A 23,433-nucleotide genomic window follows, 5' to 3' on the forward strand; every position below is an offset into this window, starting at 1 on the left:
CAGTTTTAATTGCTGACATCCCTTGCTGCCAAAGAGAACTATAGCGGCATAGCTCAGGTTGCAGGGCATCATCATGCCTTCCCCGGTTTCAACTGACTTTCCGCAAGCCCCTCCTGACCATTTACCAGTGCTGGAAAAATAGCAAACTCTCTCCGTTTACAAAGTAATACAGTATAATTAAACAGTCTTCACCAAATCACCTTCAATTTCCAATAGGCTTAAAGATACAATATAATAATGCAGTTGAAAAACTGTCCAGTGCAAAACATAACTACTGTCCAATGATAAAAGAACAGGTCCAATTTCATTTCAGATATACAAGGGACTGTCTTGTCATGTTTATGGGTTCAGTGGACTTGAAGTGCCAAAATCTCCCGGCATTCTGTGATTTTTTTTTTGTATTTGTTTATGGAACGCCTCTGCCAATTTCTGTCCGTCAGCATTCAGATAGAAATTGGTAGACGGATAGCCTCTTCAGCCATGGGGCTCACTGGCAATAGAATCTTAAGCAGAGTACCACTGTTCTAAGCCTACTGAAGTCAATGGGCTCAGATGGGTATAATTCTGCAAGGGCTGGCTCTCTCACTAGGCAAACTAGGTGGTTGTCTAGGGTGCCAGGAATCGGGGCCCCCCCACTCCCGGTGCCCAAGACAACCACCTAATTTGCCTCCCCCCCCGCTGCCAGCTCCCTCCCGCCTGCCGCGCTCCCGGCCACCCCCCCCCAGAAGCTCGTCCTGCTGCTGCCCGCCCCCGAAGCTAGCCCTGCCACCCCCACTACTAGCTCCCTCCTGTCCCCCTGAAATTCACCCTGCTGCTGCTGCCAGCTCACCCTCCCACCCCCCTAAAGCTTGCCCTGCCACCCCCACACCCAGTTCCCTCCCGTCCCCCCCCCGAAGTTTGCCCTGCCACTGCCAGCTCCATCCCTCCAGCCCCCCCCAAGCTCACCCTGCCTCCACTGCCAGCTCCTGCCCAGGCCAAGAAGCTCAGCGCTACTAGCGAGTAGGCAGCAGGCGTGGGGCTACTAGCGAGTAGGCCCACGCCTGCCGGCCCAACCCCCCCCGGGCTCCGCTCGCTCCCATCCGCGCTTGCCGCGAGGACACCCAGTCATACCAGCTCCGAGGTCTGTGGGTGTTTTGAAGAGACCTCTGGAGGAAGTTTCTTCCGAAGAAAGAGGTCTCTTCAAAACACCCACGCCTGCTGCCTACTCGCGGGTAGGCCCGCAGCAGGCGTGGGGACTGAGGGCCGGGCCTGAATTCTGCTTAGGGCTACACTACAGGTGACCTTGGGCTTATTACTCAGCCTCTCTCACAGGGTTGTTGTGAGGATAAGAAGCAGCAGGGCAGGGAAGAATCGCAGGGCTTCCAGCCTCCAGATGGGTCTGGGGATCTCCCAGAATTACAACTGATCTCCAGACAACAGAAATCCTCTGCCTCCCCAAAGCCCACCTTTCCTAAATCTCTGCCCCAAATCTCCAGAAATTTTCCCACTTAGAGTCTGCAATCCTACTTTGCAGGATAAAACTATAGTATACAGAGAGAAGGCCGCCATCATAGAACCTATAATTGACTTTATAGCTTTAGAAATACCTCTTAATTATGTTTGAACAAGCTGATAATCTTTGAAGAATTATTGCGGGACAGAACAGTTAAAACTGGGAAATCTTCCCTCCCCCCCCAAACCTCTTCCCCCTTCAGGATACTAAAAAGTCTTGAGCAGCAACTAGGTTTTTATGTTTTTGAAATAAACACGTATACTTTTATCTATAACTATTGATGCTTTTAACTTTTGGCCCCTTACTTGTTTTCTAAACTTCCTTTGGAGGTTTTTGCTTGGCTGATCTAGTTTCTTTCCCCCTCTCTTTGTGGGTGATCTGATCTCTGGAGTCTACAGATCTGTTGTAGTTCCAGGAGGCTTCTAGGTCCCACCTGGAAGTTGCACTCCAGAGTTTGGGCAAGGTCTGATTCTTTTGAAGTGGTGGGATTAGACTGCAACCGCCTGCTAGAAATTTTGACTTGACAAGATTTTGCAGCCACTGAGAATAAAGGCCATTAACAGCATCAATCAAGGGATTAAGATCTGGTACAGTACTCTTTCTCTCACATCTTGTCATTATTTCATGTTCACTCTTTCTTGAGCATGCCAATTAGAGTGGCAGAAAGGAACAAATACAATTTTGACTTAAAAAACCCCCTTTTAAATCCATACATAACATCCTTGATGCTCTATAGCAGGGGTGTCAATCATGTGGCCCACAGGCCAGATCCAGCCTGCACAGTGCTCAAATCCATACCCTGAGCAACTTCCTTCTTCTGCTACTTTTCCCAGGGTGTCATGGTAGCTTGCTTTTTTTCCAGGCCTCTCAATGGCTCTTTGCTTCCTGCCTCTTGCCTCCCCTCAAGAGAGAGTGAGAGAGAGCACACACTCCATAGCTGCTTTCTGTTTCATGCGGGAGAGATACAAAGACAAGCCTCTCCTGTTTCTTTCTCCAGGGCTGTTCCTTCTCTTTTGGGGAGGAAGAGGGGGGAGGCAAGAGAGTCGCATGGCAGTTTCAAGACCAATGCTTTATTTCACGTATAAGCTTTTGTGTGCAAGCACACCTTATTTGGAGAGAGAGAAGGTGGATGGATTCTTCTGACAAGTACAATGTACATTGAGAACATTATTTTGGCATATTCTGAAAAGTTGTTGTTTTTAAAAAAAAAGATTGGATTTCTCTGTTCCTATCTGGATTTCTTTATGCTCTACACACTCATGTTTATACCGCTGGAAGTGAGCAGGGTAGATAGACTAAAGTGCAGTAAGCAACCTGCAACCACCAATCCTAGGGACACTGTCATATTTGGGGTTGCAAAGCGGGGCCTGTGTAACCCCAAGAGTGATGTCACAATGCGAAGGTACTTTTTTGCACTTTAAAATAACTATTTCTCTTCCTTCTGCTTCAGTTTCATTGTGCAAACAGGAAAACAATCTGTCCTTTTCCTGCCTTCCACTGAAATAAATTCGAAGTAACATTACGAACAAGCGCCGGCACACATTTAGTTAGAATTAAGTTAATTTAGTTAGAATTAATCTACATTTAGTTAGAATCTACATTTAGTTAGAATTAATCTACATCAGGCTATGCAGGATCTTAATGCTGAAATCAAAACATAATGGTATGCATCTTACTCTTACCTAAGGAGCTTTCCTCCAACAAAACTTGGAAGAAGGCACCTTAGGCTGGCAGATGGCTTCATACTTTGCTCAGTGGAATGGAAGCACACACACGCCAACCTAAACATCCACTACACTAAAATCAGCATGGCTTAGAAGAAGAAGAAGATGATGATATTGGATTTATATCCCGCCCTCCACTCCGAAGAGTCTCAGAGCGGCTCACAATCTCCTTTACCTTCCTCCCCCACAACAGACACCCTGTGAGGTGGGTGGGGCTAAGAGAGCTCTTACAGCAGCTGCCCTTTCAAGGACAACCTCTGCCAGGGCTATGGCTGACCCAAGGCCATTCCAGCAGGTGCAAGTGGAGGAGTGGGGAATCAAACCCGGTTCTCCCAGATAAGAGTCCACACACTTAACCACTACACCAAACTGGCTCTCTACACCAAACTGGCTACATACTTGTAGCTTTCAAGAGAATTTTCAAAGCGCTTCACTTTATTTAAAATAAGGCCATACTATTCTAATTTCATACAGATCACCACAATCCTGAAGGAGATACCATTTTGTGATACAGTCTCCTATTTAAGATAATGTATTTTTGGAAATCTATTTATCTGGCATTTCAGCCTGAGAAGAGATCCATTATTTACATATAAAAAACATCTCTGTGAGAAATACTAAGGGAATCAATCAAGCACCAAATTACCAACTTACCAAGGCTTATCCCTCGATACCTTTGAAGAAAAAACCATGTGCTGTTTGCTATTGGAGGTAAGTAGATTGTCTTTGGGTGTTTTGAATGGCTTTGAGTTGTTGCTGACAGGGCTATGGCCACTGATACACAATTTCGGTTTCATCTGTATTAGTGATGCCCGGGAATTGCACGGTGGAGATGCTGGAGACAAGGAAGGTTTACACATTGAACTGTGTCGTCGTTCTGTAGTGGAGGGGAAAGGTACAAAAAAAAAATACATTAAGTAGACATAATAAAGGTACTTAGATAAGAGGGTAAAAAACCAGAATACCAGCAATATACAAAACAGACTCAAAACTACTCTATGTTGCACTGATTGGTTGCAAATATTATATCAAAAGATACTTAGGATACAATGCAGAAAAGTCAGTGGGTATAAGAGCCCCTTTGGAGCATCACTTCACTGTGGCAGGGCAGTGCCTGAAGAAGCAATGCTAACTGCTACTCAGCTACTATAGGAACCTAGTCCTGGGGCATGTATGTGGCAGTCTGTTGTATTCCAGTGCTCCCAAGAGGACTCTGAGACTGGCGACTTGCAGAGCCAGGCTTTCAGGTATGTTTGGCTAGTATGGAATTCACTGCCACAGGAGGTGGTGGCGGCCACAAGTATAGCCACCTTCAAGAGGGGTTTAGATAAAAATATGGAGCAGAGGTCCATCAGTGGCTATTAGCCACAGTGTGTGTGTATATATAAAAAATTTTGCCACTGTGTGACACAGAGTGTTGGACTGGATGGGCCGTTGGCCTGATCCAACATGGCTTCTCTTATGTTCTTATGGACTGCCAGAAGAACCCTCCATATATCCCAGAAAATGTAAACCCTCCTTCTCAGCACTCAGCTCAGTTGACGGAGTACCTCAGGTGTGTGTGTGTTTTTTTTAAACACAAAAATACTCAGGAGAGAAGCTAATTTTCCTTAACCAAAATACAACTGGTCTTTATCAGGTCTCATTTGAATGACAATCCTAATATTGATAATGTCACAGGTTTAATGTCACATAAAGATGGAACAAAGCAATTCATGCAAGAACAAGCAGCTTTTCAAGGCTGCAGAAATGGCCTCTGGGTGTTACAACAGCCTACAACTGCATACCGCCCAGCTTATGATGAAGGTTTCTCCATGCTATCCCCATTGGAAAAAATCAAGCTGCTGCCTCAAACACACAAACCAGCTTTAAGAGGGTGTGGCAAGCTCAAGTACAATGGTTGATTCTAAGCCTCATGCCCCCATTTCCTATCACTAGTGTTACATGCAACCAAATGGACTATGATCCTGAACCTCCCCTTTTATATACTCTGGTTTCTCTTCAGATCTCATAAATCCTTCACCTTTCAAGTGAACATTTTCAGCCTTCTTGTTTATGATTCAATCCAGTGCTTTGGTTAAAAAAAAAATCTCGCTGGGGATGCCAATTACCACACATGAAGCTGTCTTAAGACCAAGACAAACCACTGGTCCAAATACCTTCAGTATTATCTACTCTGGCTGGCAGCAATGTTCCAGATTCTCAGAGAGAAAAAGGCATCCCCTAACCCATGGCACTCTAGAGCCTTTAAAGCATAAATGCTGGGGACTGAATACAGGACCATCTGCATTAGAATCATATGCTCTTAGTGCTGAGCCACGGCCCCCTTCCCTTCTTCATCCGGGCTCAAAGTCTACAAGCAGCAGCCCGAAAAGACAGCACAAGTCACACAGAGACAGCAAAGCGGATATTCAGACTTGTCATCCTCCAGGCAGAGGTAAATAAACTTTGATAACAGCTTACAAAGTCAATACTTTAAAAATGACTATAATTTCAATCGATGCACATGACTTGTAAAAAATAAAATCCATTTGACCCTTTTTCATCCTTTCTAATTGTGCAGCAAAAGGACAGCGAGGCCCTCCAAAGTCAGCTTCTGTCCAGCCAGCACAAAGGGATCAAAGGCAAAAGTTCCGTCAAGTGTCAAGATCAAGGTCTGTCACCTTAGCCAAGTGTTTCCCTTAATTCTTGAACACAGAAATATCAGATGTTGAAACTGATTTCACTCACTGCGATAAAACATGCTGTGTCCTCTCATGCAGAAGAGCACCAATTCCCAGTTATAAAATAAGTCTGCATTCACTATAATTAAAACTGTAAAATCAGGTAACATCAGGTTTTTAGAGAGCCTTAGGAAAGATGAATGTTAGCATGGACTGCCAGTTCTTACTAGAGAAGGCAAGAGAAAGACCACCAGGTGAACTAAGCTAAAGAGGAAGGTGTAAAGAGTACCAGCTTTAGAAATCGAAGGCTGTCAATCCAAATTGAGCCTTGGAGGATTGAATATTTCTGTATACTTTTCAGACCAAGAAGGGAATACTCTAGATTGAATATTCAATGCTATTATTTTGAGCATATAAACGGCTATTTAGACCAATACTAGATTAGGGGTGTCAAACATGCGGCCCAGGGGCCGAATCAGCCCCCCCCCCCCCGGCGACTCTTATCTGAGCATTTCCCTATCAGGTCCCCAAACTGTTGTCTGCTTCCTTCTCCCTCTCTCTTGCTTCCTTCTGCATCACAGCTTGCTTTGCCAAACTTGCTCAGTTGCACAGGAGTTACAAAGCAAAGCCTCTATTTTCTCCATTGGCTGAGGTTCCTCCCTTGGAGAGGAAGGGAGGAGGGAGAGCTTGCTTTGCCAGGCTCTCTCAATCACACAGCAGAGCTGCAGAGCCAAGCCTCTCTTCCTTCTATTGGCTGAGGCTCCTCCCCCTCCTGGTTCCCTAGGAAAAGAAGGAAAGAGCCAGAGCTTCCTTTGCCCATTTCCCTGGATCCCATGAGAGAAATACAAACAAAACACCTTTAAGACCAATGAGTGCTAACATTTTAAACATATTTTTTAAAAAAACCTTTCTCTGTGTCTTTTATAAAGTTTATATCTCTGCTACCTAATCTTGAATAAATACAGCCATGGCCAAGCCCGACAAGGTCTCATTTATGTCTTATTATTTATTATTTTCAATTTATAGCCTAGCCTTTCCCAAATGGGCTCTGGGCAGGAAACAACAATCAATAATACAAGATTAAAATCAAACACATACAAACATATACAATCTAAAAGCAATATAACAGTCTTAAAACAAACTCCAATTCTGCAGTTGGTAATATAAGTTGCCTCCACTCCTTCCATACATCCCCCAGTTGGTATAAGATAAATGGCTCAACATAGTTACGGTATATCATCAGGGTTCCTGCAGAAGGGAGGCCACAGAATAACAAAATGTCCACCGCATCAGTTGAATGCCTGGTGAAACAGCTCTGTCTTACAGGCCCTGTGGAACTGCAACGGTCTCTGCAGGGCCCTACTCTCCAATGAGAGCTTGTTCCACCAGGTAGGGCCAGGACAGAAAATGCCCTGAGGCTAAGTGGACTTCTTTTGGGCCAGGGATTACCAGCAGTTTTGATCCATGGAACATAAGGCTCTCCAGGGGGTATATGGGAAGAGGCAGCCTCTCAGATATGCTGGTCCCAAGCCGTTCAGGTATCCAGGATCACCCCAAGGCTCCGAACCCTTGGCATCAACAACAGAAGTACCCCTTCAATGGTTGGAAGCCTTATTCCTGTACCTATTCCACCCCAGGCCAGACACAGGATCTCCATCTTAGATGGATTTAGTTTCAGTCGGCTCTGTTGCAACCACCCCATCACAGCCTCAAGCACACAGCTGAGATTTTATGGGACAGAGTCTGGGTGGCCATCCATCAACAGATAGAGCTGGGTGTCATTGGCATATTGATGGCAACCCAAGTCATACCTTTGTACTAACTGGGCAAGGGAGTGCATGTAGATGTTAAACAACATTGGTGACAGAATTGCTCCCTGCAGCACTCCACATTCTAATGGCTACTGCTGGAGACCGTGTCACCAATTGCCACCCTCTGTACCTGACCCTGGAGGAAGGAAGAAAACCATTGTAAGGCAGCCCCCTTCACTCCTATATCAGCAAGGCGGTAGGTCAAAAGATCATAATTAACCATACTGATCGCTGCTGTCAGATCTAACAATAACAGCAGTGCTGATCCGCCTCAATCCAGATGTCTCCAGAGGTCATCTGTGAGAGTGACCCACACCGTCTCCACCCCATGGCCAGGCCAGAAACCAGACTGGAATGGGCCCAGGACAGATTCTTCATCCAGGAAAGCGCGGAGTTGTCTGGCAACTGCTTTCTCAACTACCTTACCCAGGAACGGTAGGTTCGATACTGGGCAGTAGTTGGATAGAACCAATGGGTCCAATGATGGTTTCTTCAAGAGTGGCCGTACCACTGCCTCTTTCAATCCCACTGGAAAAACCCCTGATAAAAGGGACAAGTTGACAATCTCTTCCAGGGGGACCCGGGCTCCATCCCCACAGGCCTTGACCAGCCAGGATGGGCACGGATCTAAGAGGCAGGTGGGAGGTCTCACAACTGCCAGGAGAGCTGACTGAAATGGTCCAAACAAGGACTAGAAGATGGACAAGGGGCTTTCAGTTTTCTTACTGCATCAAGTGTGGTCAGGAAACCCCAGCGGAGTGACATGATTTTATCTGTGAAATATCTCACAAAAGCCTCACAGCCAATGTCCAATTCCTTACTTTTTTGCTTGCTCTGTGGCAAGGTAGTTAATGATCAAATCTTCCTAAATAATTGGACTGGGCGCGAGTTCGCAGACACAATGGAGGCTGCGTAAAAATACCTTTTTGCAGTCTTCACTGCCACTTCATAGGGTTCCATAAGTGTCATATAAGATGTTCTTGACGCTTCGTCATGGATATGCCGCCACTTTCACTCTAGCCATCTCAGCTCTCGGTTCATTCCACAGAGCTCCAGGTTACACCATGGAGCGTTTCTGGCACTAGGGTGGAGAGGGCACCGGGGGGGCAATCTCAGTTGCACAGAAGCTACAAAGCAAATCTGGCCCTCATAACAAATGAGTTTGACACCCTTGCTCTAGATTAAATATTCAATGCGATTATTCTGAGCATATAAACTTCTATTTAGACCAAGAAGGGAATACTCTAGATTGAACATTCAATGCTATTATTTTGAGCATATAAACTTATATTTAGACAGACAATGTTTTCTTCATTTGCCTCATCTTGCACTATCTAGCCTGTCAGCTCTAAATCACCTTTGCAAGCTCTGTTCTCCAAGCTCCCCACCTTCATATAAGACATAGGTGGAAAAACCAGAGAAAAGAACCTTTTCTGTTGTGGCACCACGCCTTTGGAACACACTCCTTCATTCCAGATTTTTAACTGAGGGAATCCCATTTTTTCTAGATTTTAATGATCTGTTTCTAGCCTAAGGATATAATTTTTTATGGATATATTTTATGGATATCATTTTAAGCAGCTGAATTTTGTTTTATGATGTTTGTGGAGAAACGCCATTTTAGGCTTAGGTTATCTGGGAGTTGGCAGGAAGATGTCATCAAACTGGACTCAGGTTTCGGCCTAGTCTCTTCTTCCTCCCCCTCTCCCCTCCAGTCTGGAAACAACAATTCTGAGGAGGCCTCCTAGAGAGGCAGGAAGTCTTTCAGGCTGGTCTCCCAGAAGGCTGCAGGAGGGAAAACCAGTTCCTAGGTGGGAACTGGGTTCTATATTAGTGATTTTTGGTGGGAAGCCTTCAGTTGGAGTTGGGTTTTGAGTACAGAGAGTTTGATTTGACTCTTGGAGACTGGTGAGTTCTGAAGGTATGGTCATCCAATGAGAGCAAGTTGTACAATAGGGAAATAAGGAGCTTTTTTCCTCTAGTTTGATTTATTTCTTCTGTTCACTATTTTAAAATGCCTGTATATATTTGTAAATTTTAAATAAATATTTTGTCTTTTTAAAAGGTAGTCCCTCTGTACCACATAGTTTCCCCAACCACCTTAGACCATGCTACTGCAAGAGGGGAGTCCAGGGAAGGGGGAAGGCATACAGTTGGCAAGGGTGCCAATCCTCCAGGGGTCTCCCAAAGAAGGACTTTGGTCTCTGTGTTAACCAGGTGCTGGGTTGGCAGAGGACCTTGAGGCCAGGCCTCAGAACTGGCCAAGGGGATTGGGAGTCCTGTTCCTCTCAGTCAGGAACTCCTAAATTGAGCTGGTGGTGGCAGCGTGCCCTAGTGGCAGGAAGATGATTAGCTCCCTTCAGGAGTTGGCAACTCAAAAGGGAGTGGGCTGGTCCGGGTCCAGCTAGCAGACACGGGACCGGACCACCACAATGTTTTTATGGCTTGTGTTAACGATAATACTTATGCTGTTTTTCACAGTTTGTTTTTTATCTTTGTGCACTAGCTGAAGCAGGACTCTGGAGTGGTGGTGTAATTTTCTGAACAATAATTTTAAAATGCCATATGAAGTGGGATTGCTTTCTTGCACTGAATTTTGAATTCTTCAACCTACTCAAGTTAAGCTATAAGTGTCACTTATTCTGAGACGAAGCCAAAAGGTCGGCGTTAAGAGCCCCAAATTGTTACCGTCGTTTTACCTTCTTCATAGCTTTAGGCACCAGTTAGCTCTTGCCCATAAAAATAAAATCAGTGCCTGGAGTGAGCGGAGGGTTTAATTATTTTTCAGTGGCATCATCACACAGCCAGTGCCAACAGGCTACGCAGTACTGTGACGTCAACATATTCACAATATGATTCCTTAATGCCTGGAATCAGGCAAAGAAACATTTCACATTTATTTAAAAAAGCAGCATACCAGAAAAACAAAAAGGCATAAAACGTAAAAGAACAGAAAGTACTGGGGGGCGTTTTAGGAAGATTGGTTTTAAACCCCTTTGCCCAGTGTTAAAGTGTTTATAAAAATAAAAGAGATAAAAATACTAAAATTAAAAAGGGACAAGTAGCAATATATTTAAAAATGGAAGTTAAACGTTACCAATCAAGCGGAAAGGAAAACCAAAGCAATGCTTGGCCCACATTCCATTTAATGTATTAAACCTTTTAAAAAGTGGTATTTTTTTTTCAATCCAAATTGTCTTTCTTACTCAAACTACCAATTTTCTCTCAACTCAAAATGGCAAAAACTGAAAAATGCTTTAAATGCTTGAAAAAAAGTTGAAAAAAATGTAAATGCTTGAAAACAAAGGCTCCAATCAATGTAGACGTTTGAAGTAGTTATATGACTACAAATGCATTATGCACTTTTAAAATCAAGATATTGGAACTGCATAGAGTGATCTGCTTCTCACAGAACTGTCATTAAATTTACAAATAGCTGAATCTATGCTCTCTAAACTCTGGAGTAGTTTATTCATACTGATATTCCTCTGTGATTCAGCAGCTTCACAGATCTTAGTAAACAATGTCTCCTGTTTTAGTACAGAATAGTTAAAAATTAATGTGCATGCCAAGCATATCTTAAAAGGGAGAAAACATTCTTATATGGGAACCAAAAAAAAAGGAGTCACTGTGCGATTAATGTATAATAGGCAGTAAAGCAATGAAAGTAAACACTTTATTAAGCACTTTCACTTTCTCCAGGACAACAAAGTATTGCCTCCTCACACTTTGTAACCTATAAAATAGATTTCAAAAGAAAAGAAGAGGCTAACAAAATCTGCCAATCAAGTACAGTACATTCCAGGAGTGGTAGAAAATATCTCAAAGAAACTTGTATAACCTGAGAGAGCTGGACACACCAAAGATTCAAGCTTGCTTGAAAAAGCTTCTGAACAGTCTTCAAACTGTATCCATCCCGCTGGTATCTGCATTGTTGTAAAGGAAAAGGCACAGAAGCTTTTCTCAGTTTCTTCATGCAAACTGACAAAGGAAGTGAGCAGCCAGTTTGAAGGAAAGTGCTGATGTTTCTGATAAAAAGCAGCCTAAGAAACTTGCTAACTCCGGTGACATCACTGGAAAACTATGAGATGTTGAAATAACGACCATGTCGCACTTTTATGTATTTGCAACACAAGGAGAATCTTGCCTTCCAAACAGAAAAGCCTAAAAATCCTTCTTTTCTGACAAGGGGAAATCAGGAAGAAACTGTACAAAACATCTGGACAGATATGTGAGCTGAAAGGATTTACATGGAGGTTAGATCTGTCAAATTAATCCAATTCTAAAACAACTGCAGACCACTTGCAGGGCTGAAATATGAAATGGTTCAAACAATTCGCTATTCTGCTGGTGAGGAGGCGGTAAACTGATACAACAAACAGCAAATCTGTGCTTAGATCTACTGTTTTGACTACAGTTACTGTTTACACACACACCCTGCACAGGTTTTACTCTGCCCACCAAACAGTCAGAGATTAGCAGGAATAAACCAGCATTTAATGCCAAACTACTACATTTTCTTTACAGAAAAAGCTGTTTACAAAGGCTACATTCACCTCCAAATAACAAATAGAATCATAAATAAATTAGTTTTGCAGAAAACAAATGGAGAAAGGGGTTACCAAGCTGGGGATGACAGGCAGCCTGTTGCTAGCACCTTGGGCAGATGCAATAAAAAAACTACAACCTCACATCCTCCCTGCTCCCTTGAGTGTGCTAGATTGAGCCCACTGTTAGGAAGGTGATGCAATGGAAGAGCCCTACCATAGTGGGTAGTGTTGGAGAGTGACAGCCTGGTAAGAGTCAAGTTACTGAAAATACTGCTGATAGAGTAGTTTAGTTCACTTGTACCCCAGTGGAAGCTGTGGAGTATTCTCTAGTGTTCAGGATTACTGAATGTTTTCTCTTGCAGTTCAGCCGACCTCTGGTTTTCTCTCTCTGCTGCTGTGTTGGCATGTGTTAGCGCTTCTGCTCGGAAGGCCTCTCTGTTGCATTAATGGCCTGAAGACAGTTTTTGCCTTTTTGCAAAACCCTGTTGCAGTAAATTCACTGAAAGCAAACTCCATTGGATTATAAACTCTGCCAACAGGTAAAGAACAACAGGCACAAGGTAAGTTAACCAACAGACTGTATTAGAAATAAGGCATACAACAGCAGATACTTCTCTTACTTTCAGATTTATCATACCATGGAGGATGGATAAAACCCAGGAATGACGAAACCCACTGAGTAACCAACCAAAAGTTAGCAATGGAAAATGGACTACAATACTGTCTGGCCAAAGGCTGCATCTGTACGAGCTCTTATATCGAGGGCATAGTGACTGTCAAACATGGATGGAGTGGACCATACTGCTGCTGCACAACTGTCTTCAAGGGAGACCCCAGCCCAAAAGGCAAAGGAAGTAGACACCACCATGGTAGAATGACCCCTTGGTAAGGATGGGAGGGTCATCCATAAGCTCATAATATAAAGCAATGGCTCGTGAGATCCATTTTGACAATTATTGAGGAGAAATTGGTTTCCCTTTATTAGGAGCAGCCTATGAGACAGACAATCTAGAGTCCTGTTGGAATCCTTTGGTATGGGCAATGTAAAAAGAGAGAGCCTGTCTAGCAACTAACACATGCAAAATTCTCTGTCCATTATCAACTGGATTGGGGGTGGGGAAGCAGGAAACAACAGGATGAGAGACATGAAACGTGGTAACAACTTTCAGGAGGAAAGTCAAGTCAAGTCGTAGAACCACCTTCTCAGAATGAAGGACAATAAAGATGGATAAACTCTCAGAGCACACAGTTCAGTTGCATGACGAGTGGAGTTAAGGGCAACCAGCAACACTGTTTTCCATGTCAATAAATGCAGTCAGTAAGTTGCCAAAGGTTCTAATGGCTCTGTCACCAGTTGGGATAAAACCAATGCTAGGCTCCAAGCAGGAACTAAGTTCTGCCCCAGAGGACATAAATTAAGGAGGTCTTTCAAAAACACCTTGGGGATAGGGTGAGAGAACAGAGTGGAATGATCAACAGTGTCATGGACAGCCAATCTGGCCAATAAAGGGACTTTTACTGAAGACACAGTAAGACTTGTCTGATGGAGGCTTGCCACATACAATAGGACTTCGGGAAGAGGCATCTGAGTTAGCAAAAGTTCATGACTAGTAAATAGGCCATGAAATGCTTCCAGCTTCAGAGCATATGACATTCAGGTCGAATGGCTGCAAGCGTGTAGAAGGATTTCCATCACTTCAGATATGAAAGCTAATTTTGGATTCTCCACATTGTGAGTTTGTAGAAAGTTGAGTTGTGATGGAGAAGCCAACCTTTCTGCTGTGACAGTAGGTCCAGAGCTTGAGACAGCTGGTTATAAACTCCACTGCTGAGGTGCAGGACCATCTGGAACCACAGCTGTCGAGGCCACCAAGGGGCTAGGAGAATGCAAGATGTCTTGTCGAACTGTATCTTTTTCAGTACTCGGGTAATCAGAGAAGGAAGAGTGAACATATAGAACAGATGACCTGTCCAGTGTTGAAGAAAAGCATCTCCAAAAACAAAAAAAGAAAAGAAAAGAATTCCCAGAGATCCTGGGAGAGTGTCCAGTCTGCTGTAATATTGAGTGCACTTTGTGTTGAGGTGATTTGCGAAAGCATCGATGGTTGGTGTACTGAAGGCCCTGAACGCAGGAAGCAGATAATTCAGAGCCACAGTCCATTTGTGCTCTATTAAGCCCTCCCTGCTCAAAAGATCAGCCTGAGAACTGAAGATTTCTGGAACATGGACTGCACAAAGTCAGATGTTGTGTGGGATACACCAGTCCCATATTTGCAGAGTCAGGCAACACAGAGATGGAGAGCTAGTGCTGCCTTGCTTTATGTAAAAAACAGTGGTAATATGGTCTGAAGCAATCTGGAGCAACTTCCCTTGGATAGCTGGAGCAAAAGACAGTAGCGCATGGTACACAGTCAGCAACTCCAGCTTGATGATATGATGGAGAGACTGCCGAGCTTGGGTCCAGCAGCCCTGCGCATGAAGAGTCCCGCAGTGGGCTCCCCAACCCCACAGCAAGGAGTCAGTACGAATAATCATGTTTGGAGTGCCAAGTGTGTATTGTACACTGGCCAGGAGATTGTCTAGATTGGTCCACCAATGAAGAGATGCAAGGACAGTTGATGGAACTGCCAGTGGTTGGACTGGGGGTCGACACTGAGCATGAATGTGTGGAGGAACCACAGCTGCAGTGGACGCATCCTCAATCGAGCAAAGGGGACCACAAAAAATGTAGAGGTCATGAGGCTGAGGCGTCTTTGTATTGTGCGGGCCATTTGGACAGGTGTTTTTTTTTTTTTTAAACGTGAATCAAAGTCTGGATGGTCACCTATTATGTCTGCACCTCATCAAGTAATCTCTTCTGCACTGAGAGAATGGACATATTGGTACCAAGGTCACACGGTGTTATCTGACTCTTGGAGAATGCACTCGTTTCTTTCTCACAGATGAATGTATGGGAGGAGAAGGGGGGCTTGCTATTGGTAGATTCGGGCACTTAGCATTTTGAATGTGTAACAGATGGGCCTGAATCTATATTGGGGGAAGGGGGGACTGGGCCTTAAGCCTTAGTTTCAGCAAGAAAAGTCATGTCTGTTGTACCTGTCTGAGTCTCTGAATAAACTTCTCTATACACAAATGGAGGAGTCGTTATTGAGGAGGACTGTGCAGAACTTGACAGGTCTTGGTGCAGAAAACGCCAGTATAGCGGCCGAAAAGGGCAACGGTCAACAGAGGACCATGGAGAATGATCGTGATCCGCATCTGAGAAAACTTTGGCTTCTGAATGCTGCAAGGGGGCCAGAGAATTATCTCTTGGAGCCCTGACAAGTGATTGTGTTGAAGAGTACAGGACCAGTCTTGGTTCCGGAATGTCCTCGTTCTGGAGGATTTGTAAGGGAGGTTTCCTTGGAGACCACAGGAACCGAAGCATCAGCCAATACGAAGACCTCCTGAGGTTCCTATTGGAGGTTGTGTGCCTGACTCTATTAGAGGAGCTGACCGCCCAGTGGGTGTTGCAGAGGCCAGACCGGTTATGAGCTGTACACTCTGAAGCTCTGGAGCAGGGACAACTGAACTTGCGTCTCTTTGTTTGGCATGTTTCTTTGGTTTAGTCAGCATCGACTCTGAGGAAGAATGTCACTTTGTTGGATTGCAAGTCTTGTGCTTTTCGGGTCCATGGTGGTCAGCGGACCCTTTGACTTTGAGGGGGTTGGAATTCAGTCCCCTTGCGACTTCAACGTTGAATCTCCTCATACTTTAGGCAGGGAAGCAGCAGGGATTGAGTGCCAGAGGGTTGCTGCACAGCTGGATTTGGTGTGGACTCCAGCAGGTGTGTTCAGAGACAAACCAAACTACTTTTACGAGCTTGTCAGCCAAAATGTGCAAAGTGAATACAGGTATTAACTTTATGGTGTTCTCCCAAGCAAAAGAGGCACTTGTCGTGGCCATTAGATGGTGAGATCATGGCATTGCAAGAAGTGAAGCACTTAAAAAACGGGGCTCCTTCCATACAATACCCCAAAAATTGTTATGAGAAAATGGGGACAGGGAAGGAGAGGGGCAGGGAGTAGGAAATGAGGGGAAAATTAAAAAACGTGACATACTTTTTTTTTCCAGTTAAGGAAAAAAGAGAAAAAATGAAAAGTGAACAAGGAAAAAAGGCTAGTCTTATCTGTAACATTGACAAAGAGAAAGAGAAGACTGGAGGAGGGAGAAATTCCATCCAGTCAGCAGGCGGTGAGGAAGGAACTGAGGTGGGGAGGGCTTTCCTGCAGCTCCAGGCATGTGCAGTTGGATGCTGCTTCCCTGGGCTGAGGGAAAGCCCACTGAAAATCTTAGCTTTAGAACAGCACAGGCACAGTACCCAGTGTGTGGCCTACGCAGAGACCACAAAGAAGATCCAGGAATTCTTCGCAAATTTTGATCCCAGTACAAAGAAGATCTTCCTTGCAGATGGAAAAAGCATCACTGCAGAGGGAACGGAGTATGGCTTCTTAAAAGTGCTGTGGGCCATCTAAAGGAACTCTTTGTGAACAATATCCTGTAAGTTCCAGAACTGGAAGGAAGCCTTCTGCATGTGAAGCCTCACCAGTAATGATCTTACAGTGAAATTTCAAAGAAACCAGTGTGAGATTAAGAAAGGGAAAGAGGTTATACTCAAAGGAATAGTGAAGGTGCATCTGTATAAGCTAGAATTGCTATACAAGTTTGTCATGGCAACTACATTCACCTGTGGCACAGACATCTAGGGCACATTCATCCGCAATCCGTATAAGAGCTTGAAAATCGAGACTTAACCAAGGACATGAAGATGTTGTCATGCCAAACATATATGAAGTGTACGTACTGCATAAAGGCAAAAGCTGCATGTGCTTTGATCCCTAAAGGCGGTGAAAGCAAGGCTACACATCCCCTACAGATAGCACAGTGACATTTGTGGACTCAAGAGAACTGTCATGCCAGGAGGAAACAAATTCCTGATGACTGTTCCAGGTATACTGTCACATAACTCCTGAAACAAAAGAGTGAAGTGCTCAGGAAACTCCAAGAGTTTGTGGCAGCTGCCAGCAATAATTTCCAAAGGAAGCCACAAACCTTGGCACAGTCAGCGTGGGGGAGTATACCAGTAAAGGAGTGGAGCAGTACCCTAAAGGAACAGGGTACAGAGGGACAACAGTGCCATATACACATGAATAAAATGAAACAGTAGAAAGGAAGAAATGCACCTCAGCTGAAATGGTCAGATGCATGCTTCTGGATGCTGGACTGCCAAATAAGTACTGGGGCAAAGCCATTGCGATGGCAACATATCTACAAAACAGATTACCATCAAAAGCAATTAACAGCACTCCATGTGAATTAATGGCATGGATCAAAGCCAAACATCAAGCACATCAGAGTGTTTGGATGCAAAGACTATGCCTTCATTCCCAGTGAAAAACATTCAAAGCTGGACAATGAAGTCACAGAAAGAATACTAGTGGGTTACAAAGATCTCTGTAAAGAGTACAGAATTCTATTCCCAAAGACAGACAAGGTTGCAATAAGTCGTACAGTATGTTTTGAGAAGACCCCAGGACTAAATCCGATACAACCCGTAGAAGTTAAAGAAAACTCATTAACAAGCAAGCAAGACCAAGCAAAGTAGAGGTGGAATTCAGCACATACTTGTCTGGGTTTCAAGAGGAAACTGGACCAAGCAAAGTTACAACCTTCAGACATTCAACACAAGCAGCTAAAGGTATACCACCTCGCAGACTATCCTATATAGCCAAAGCTGAGAAAATACCTGAGTCCTTGCTTGGGAAGATATCCAAGTTGCCTAAAAGTGAAGGTAGAAAATGCAGAGGCAGCTGCAGAAGAGATACAATCATTTCACAAGAATAAGACTTGGACACTCACCAAATTGCCACCAGGCCTCAAAACCGCTAATGCTGTCATGAAACCACTGCCTGGAGACCATCTCTGGACCCTCTAGCAAAATTAAACATGGTGGAATAGTACACATGCTGTCGAGAATGGGTGTTGGAGAAGCAACAGCCTGCTAAGAGCTATATTACTGTACATATGGCAGATAGTTAGACCACTTGTACTCTAGGGGGAGCCATGGAGCATTCTCTAGTGCAAGGGTGTCAAACATTTGGCCCAAGGGCTGAATCAGGTCCCCAAGCAACCGGCTGTCATCTGCTTCCTTCTCCCTTTCTCTTGTTTCCTTCTGTATCTCAACTTGTTTTACAAGGCTTTCTCAATCACACAGGAGCTACAGAGCAAAGCCTCTTATTTTCTCCATTGGCTGAGGCTCTTCCCCCTCCTAGTCCCCTGGGGCTGGAGGGAAAAGAGCCAGAGCTTTCTTTGCCCAATTCCCTGGATCCCATGGAAAAAATACAAAGATCAAAAAGTGCTAATGTTTTAAGCATGTGTTTTTTTTAAAAAAAAAACTTTAGTCATGCTCATGTCCTTTAAAAAGTTTATATCTCTGTTACCTAATCTTAAATAGGTACACAAGTGGCCCAGCCCAGCCCGGCACGACAAGGTCTGATTTGTCAGATCTGGCCTCCAAAATATATGAGTTTGACACCCCTGCTCTAGTGTTTAGGGTGAATGTTTTATTGTGCAGTTCAGCCAACCTCGTTTTCTCTCTCTGCTGTGTGTTGGTATGTTAGTGCTTCTGCTCTGAAGACCTCTTTGTTGCATTAATGGCCTGCAACCAATTATTGTTTTTTTGCAAAACCCTGTTGCAGTAAATTCATTGAAGGCAAACTCCAAAGTGTTAATAATAATAATAAATAAAAATAACTTTTTATTTCTATCCCGCCCTCCCTGCCGGGCAGGCTCAGGGCGGCTTACAACATAAAATACATTATACATCAGTTTACTTATAAAATCACAGTTAAAACAATTTACAATTATTAAAATTAACAATAGCAATATCAACATGGTACTAAGCGTTAGGTCTTCAGCAGAATTCAGTAATTAAGAGCATTGACTGGATTATTTCCTGAACTCTGCCAAAAGGCAGAACATCCTCAGTCCTGAGGCTCTCCAATGAGAAGAGGAGAGGTCTTCTAGAGATCTTTAAGAGCTGCTTCCTGCCAGAATTATCCACATGTAGCAAGTGGGATAACAGCTATCAATAGGTCTCTTCAACCACTAGTTCTAGAACTTGCTAAGTATGCATTGAATAAAGTCTGACAACACAGGAGAAGAAACAGTAATCTCCTAGCTACTTGTGCTTTCAAAACATGAATTACTAAGAAATGTTAGGGTTAATTCAGATACAACTGTCTTCCATAGAGGTCATTTCAATTTCCGTATCTAGGGTGGGCTGGGCAGCTGAAGAGTCAAAAGATCACTGGAGGACTTAGTCCAGAGGCACCTTTAAGATCAACAGTTTTATTTTGGGTATAAGCTTTTGCATGCACAAACACTTCCTCAGATACACTGAAACAGAAGTCACCACCTTTACATATAGGTAGCAGGTGAGGAGACTGTTGCCAGGAAGGGTCAATTAGAGTCAAAATTCAAAAGTAACTGAACAATAAATATAGCTAAGACTGGATGAAGGCAATTGGTAAGACCTGTGAGTAGCAGCAAAGTAGCATAGAGCATAATAAAGGAGTTTACAAACAGATGTGAGAACTGAAGGACATTATCATGTGCATTGAGAGAAGAAACCAATATCCTCTGTTAAGCCCTGAGATTCCATTTTAATAACTTGTAATTCAACTTTCTCCCATTCTAGTCTGTTTCTGAAGTTCCTTTGTAGTAAAACAGCTACGTTGAAGTCCCTCATTGAATGTCCTGGAAGACTGAATTGTCTGCCCCCACAGGTTTCTCAGTCTTGTGACTCTTGATGTCAGATTTGTGCCCATTTACCCTGTTTGCCCTATGTAAGAACTGAAGGGCATTGCTGGCATTTAATGGCAAATACAATGTTAGAAAATGAGCAAGTGAATGAGCCTGAGATAGTGTAGTTGATGTTGTTAGGTCCACTGATTGTGTTCTCTAGGTATACGTGGCAGCAAATTTTGGCATCTGGGTTTATGAGTTCTAATACCAGTGTCCATGTTTAAATAAGATGTTGTGTTACTGGGGGTGAGGAGTTGTTTAAGACTGGGGGGCTGTCTGGGCACAAGAAAAGGTTTGCCTCCCAGTACTTGTGAAAGAGAACTGTCATTATCCAGGAGATGTTGTAAGTCGCTGAAGATGCACTGAACTGTGTTCAGTTGAGAGCTGTATGTGCTCACTAATGGTATTATTGTCTCTTTTGGGTCTGTCTTACAACAGGTTTTCTCTGGGTACCATTCTGGTTTTGTTAATCTGTTTCCTGACTTATCATAAGAACATAAGAGAAGCCATGTTGGATCAGGCCAATGGCCCATCCAGTCCAACACTCTGTGTCACACAGTGGCAAAAAATTTTATATATACACACACACTGTGGCTAATTGCCACTGATGGACCTGTGCTCCATATTTTTATCTAAACCCCTCTTGAAGCTGGCTATGCTTGTGGCCGCCACCACCTCCTGTGGCAGTGAATTCCACATGTTAATCACCCTTTGGGTGAAGAAGTACTTCCTTTTATCCGTTTTAACCTGTCTGCTCAGCAATTTCATGGAATGCCCTCGAGTTCTTGTATTGTGAGAAAGGGAGAAAAGTACTTCTTTCTCTACTTTCTCCATCCCATGCATTATCTTGTAAACCTCTATCATGTCACCCCTCAGTCGACGTTTCATGTGGATATTTTAGTTCCAAAAAAGGTTTGTTGTAGATCCCTCAGGTAAGAATCTGTCTGTACAATTGGAATAGATGCGGCTGTAGTGTACACAATGAATACAATGCATTTTTTGTATATTTAGGATGGAGGCATGTAGATATGTTTGTTGGTCAATAGGCTTCCAGTACAAGGTAGTGTCTACACATCCATCATGTATTTGAACAGCAGTGTCTAGAACAGGGGTGCTGAACTCATTTGTCATGAGAGCCAGATCTGATATGAGACCTTGTCGGGCTGGGCCATAATATGTAATGCCAGGTAGCAGAGAGATAAACTTTATAAAGGACACAAACATAATGAAATATTTTTTTAAAAAATACAATAAAACGTGATTAAAACATTAGCACTCATTGGTCTTAAAGGTGCTTTCTTTGTATCGCCCCGTGTGATCCAGAGAACTGGGCGAATTTTCCTTCCTTCCCCAGGGGACCAGGATGGGGAGGAGCCTCAGCCAAAAGGAAGAGAGGCTTGGCTCAGTAGCTTTCCTGTGTGACAGAGAGGCTGGCAAAGCAAGCTATTCCTCCACTCTTTCCTCCTCAAGGGAGGAGCCTCAGCCAACGGAAAAAATAGAGACTTTGCTCTGTAGCTCCTGTGCTATTAAGTAAGCCTGGCAAGGCAAGCTGTGTTTCCAAAGGAAGCAAGAGAGAGGAAGAAGGAAGCAGATGACAGCCAGTTGCTTGGGGGCCCGATAGGAGCTCTCTGGGAGCCTGGTTCAGTCCCCAGGCTGCATGTTTGACACCCCTGGTCTAAAAAATGTATTTCTTGCATAGATTGATTCACTGTCAGGTTGATGGTGGGGTGAAAGTCGTTGAATGCCTGGTGGAATCTGTCCAAACAATAAAGATGTCATCAATGGATCTCAGATATAAACCCTGACCTAGATAGCCCAGGCAAGCTCAATCTCATCAGATTTCAGAAGCTAAGCAGGATCGACCCTGGCAAGTACATGGATGGGTGACCTTCTCGGAATGCCAGAAGTCAGGAGGGCAGGCTTTATTCAGCCACCTCTGTGAATATCCCCCATGCTCCAATAGGGATCAGTCACCAGAGGTTGCCATGACTTCCAAATGCACACACACATATTAAAAAAAATACATCTCAGATATCAGGAGCGGGCAGGAGTTTAGGAAGTGTTGTTCTAAGTCAGCTATGAAGATGTTAGCATACTGTGGGGCAGTGCAGGTGCCCATGGCTGCACCATTGATCTAAAGGAACAGATTGTCACCAAATCTGGGGTTATGAGTGACAACAAAATGGCAAAGTCACCCATGGTATCTTCAGAAATCATGTTCCTGATGGTTTGTAATCCATCTTTGGGTGGGATGTTAGTGTACAGAGATTCTGCATCCATGGTGGCTAAAATAGTATTCTCTGGAAGGCTGTTGTTCAGAGAGTGTATTTTCCTCAGAAAATCTGTGGTATTGTGCACATAAGTAGGAATGTTGATGGCATAGGGTCTTAGAATGGTGTCTAGATACCCCCACGGTGTTACTGCCTAGCCTGAGAAATGGGGTATCCTGGGTTGCCAGGTTTGTGTGTTTTGGTGTGTCTGAAACAATCTGTTTCTGAATGTGTAGGGGCAATTCCTTTATTATCGTGTTTAGTTCTTTTTTTTATTCCTGTGTGGGATCTGAAGACAGCTGTTTATTAAAAAGCAGTATCTGAAAATTACCTTCGGGCCTCCTGGATGTAGTCTGATCTATCCATGATGACAATGGCTTCACCTTTGTCTGCCTCTTTAATTATAATATCTAGATTGTACCTATGGCTTTCCTTTGAACGTGGTTGAGATTCTGTTGAACATGATGGTGCTTGCTGATCACCTAAGTTTGGACTCAGTGGTGAAAGCATTCAATGTAGAGATCCAGCATGGCATTGTGACCATCAGGAGGGGTCCATGTGGAGTCTTTTTGTAATGTTGTTTTGATGGCAGTTAGTGGTCAGTGTCTTGTTCACTAATGGATTGGAGGGATGGTAGCTGTTCCCCAGTAGACTGTGTGATGGTATGTTAAGATGCTGTCTGCTCTTTCTTATTCTGATCTTGGGCTTGTTGAAAGTACTTCTTCAGGTACAGATGGTGGAAAAAGGCTTCCAGGTTTCTGCAGAACTGAATCATCTGGGTGGATTTGGTGGGGTAGAATGACAGCCCAAGTGAAATAACTGATTCTTGTGCTGGGCTAAGACTGCTGTGAAAGGCCGAAATATCATTGGAGAAGTTCTTGTTTTGATTAGCAGCATGCAGGTTAGAGAATTTTTTCTTTTGTTTCTTCAGCAACTCCAGTTGAGAGCATTAGATGGTTTGCACTTTCCTGTGAGAATTATGCCAAGCAGGTTGGTTCCTTACAGAAATGTCCAGTTCAGAGTTTCTCTTTGATCAGCTTCTGTTTGTAGTCGTTGAGCCCTGCTCCCACAGTCAACC

The 23,433-nt window shown here is 43.8% G+C and overlaps 1 protein-coding gene across 3 annotated transcripts in view; it reads right to left on the reverse strand.

The window, feature by feature from the left end:
- Positions 1–23,433, reverse strand: part of ATXN7L1 (ataxin 7 like 1) — a 160,863-nt gene that overhangs the window by 72,784 nt on the left and 64,646 nt on the right. For 2 of the 3 annotated variants that reach the window (XM_060244735.1, XM_060244733.1), the window contains one exon: positions 3,871–4,093. In XM_060244735.1, coding sequence (XP_060100718.1) covers positions 3,871–4,093 — 223 coding nt within the window. Of the gene's footprint in view, positions 1–3,870; positions 4,094–11,531; positions 11,679–23,433 lie in introns of those variants that run through there. The other variant, XM_060244734.1, reaches the window with a different exon arrangement.

Source organism: Heteronotia binoei, chromosome 8, assembly GCF_032191835.1.
Source record: "Heteronotia binoei isolate CCM8104 ecotype False Entrance Well chromosome 8, APGP_CSIRO_Hbin_v1, whole genome shotgun sequence".
Classification (NCBI taxonomy): Eukaryota; Metazoa; Chordata; class Lepidosauria; order Squamata; family Gekkonidae; genus Heteronotia; species Heteronotia binoei.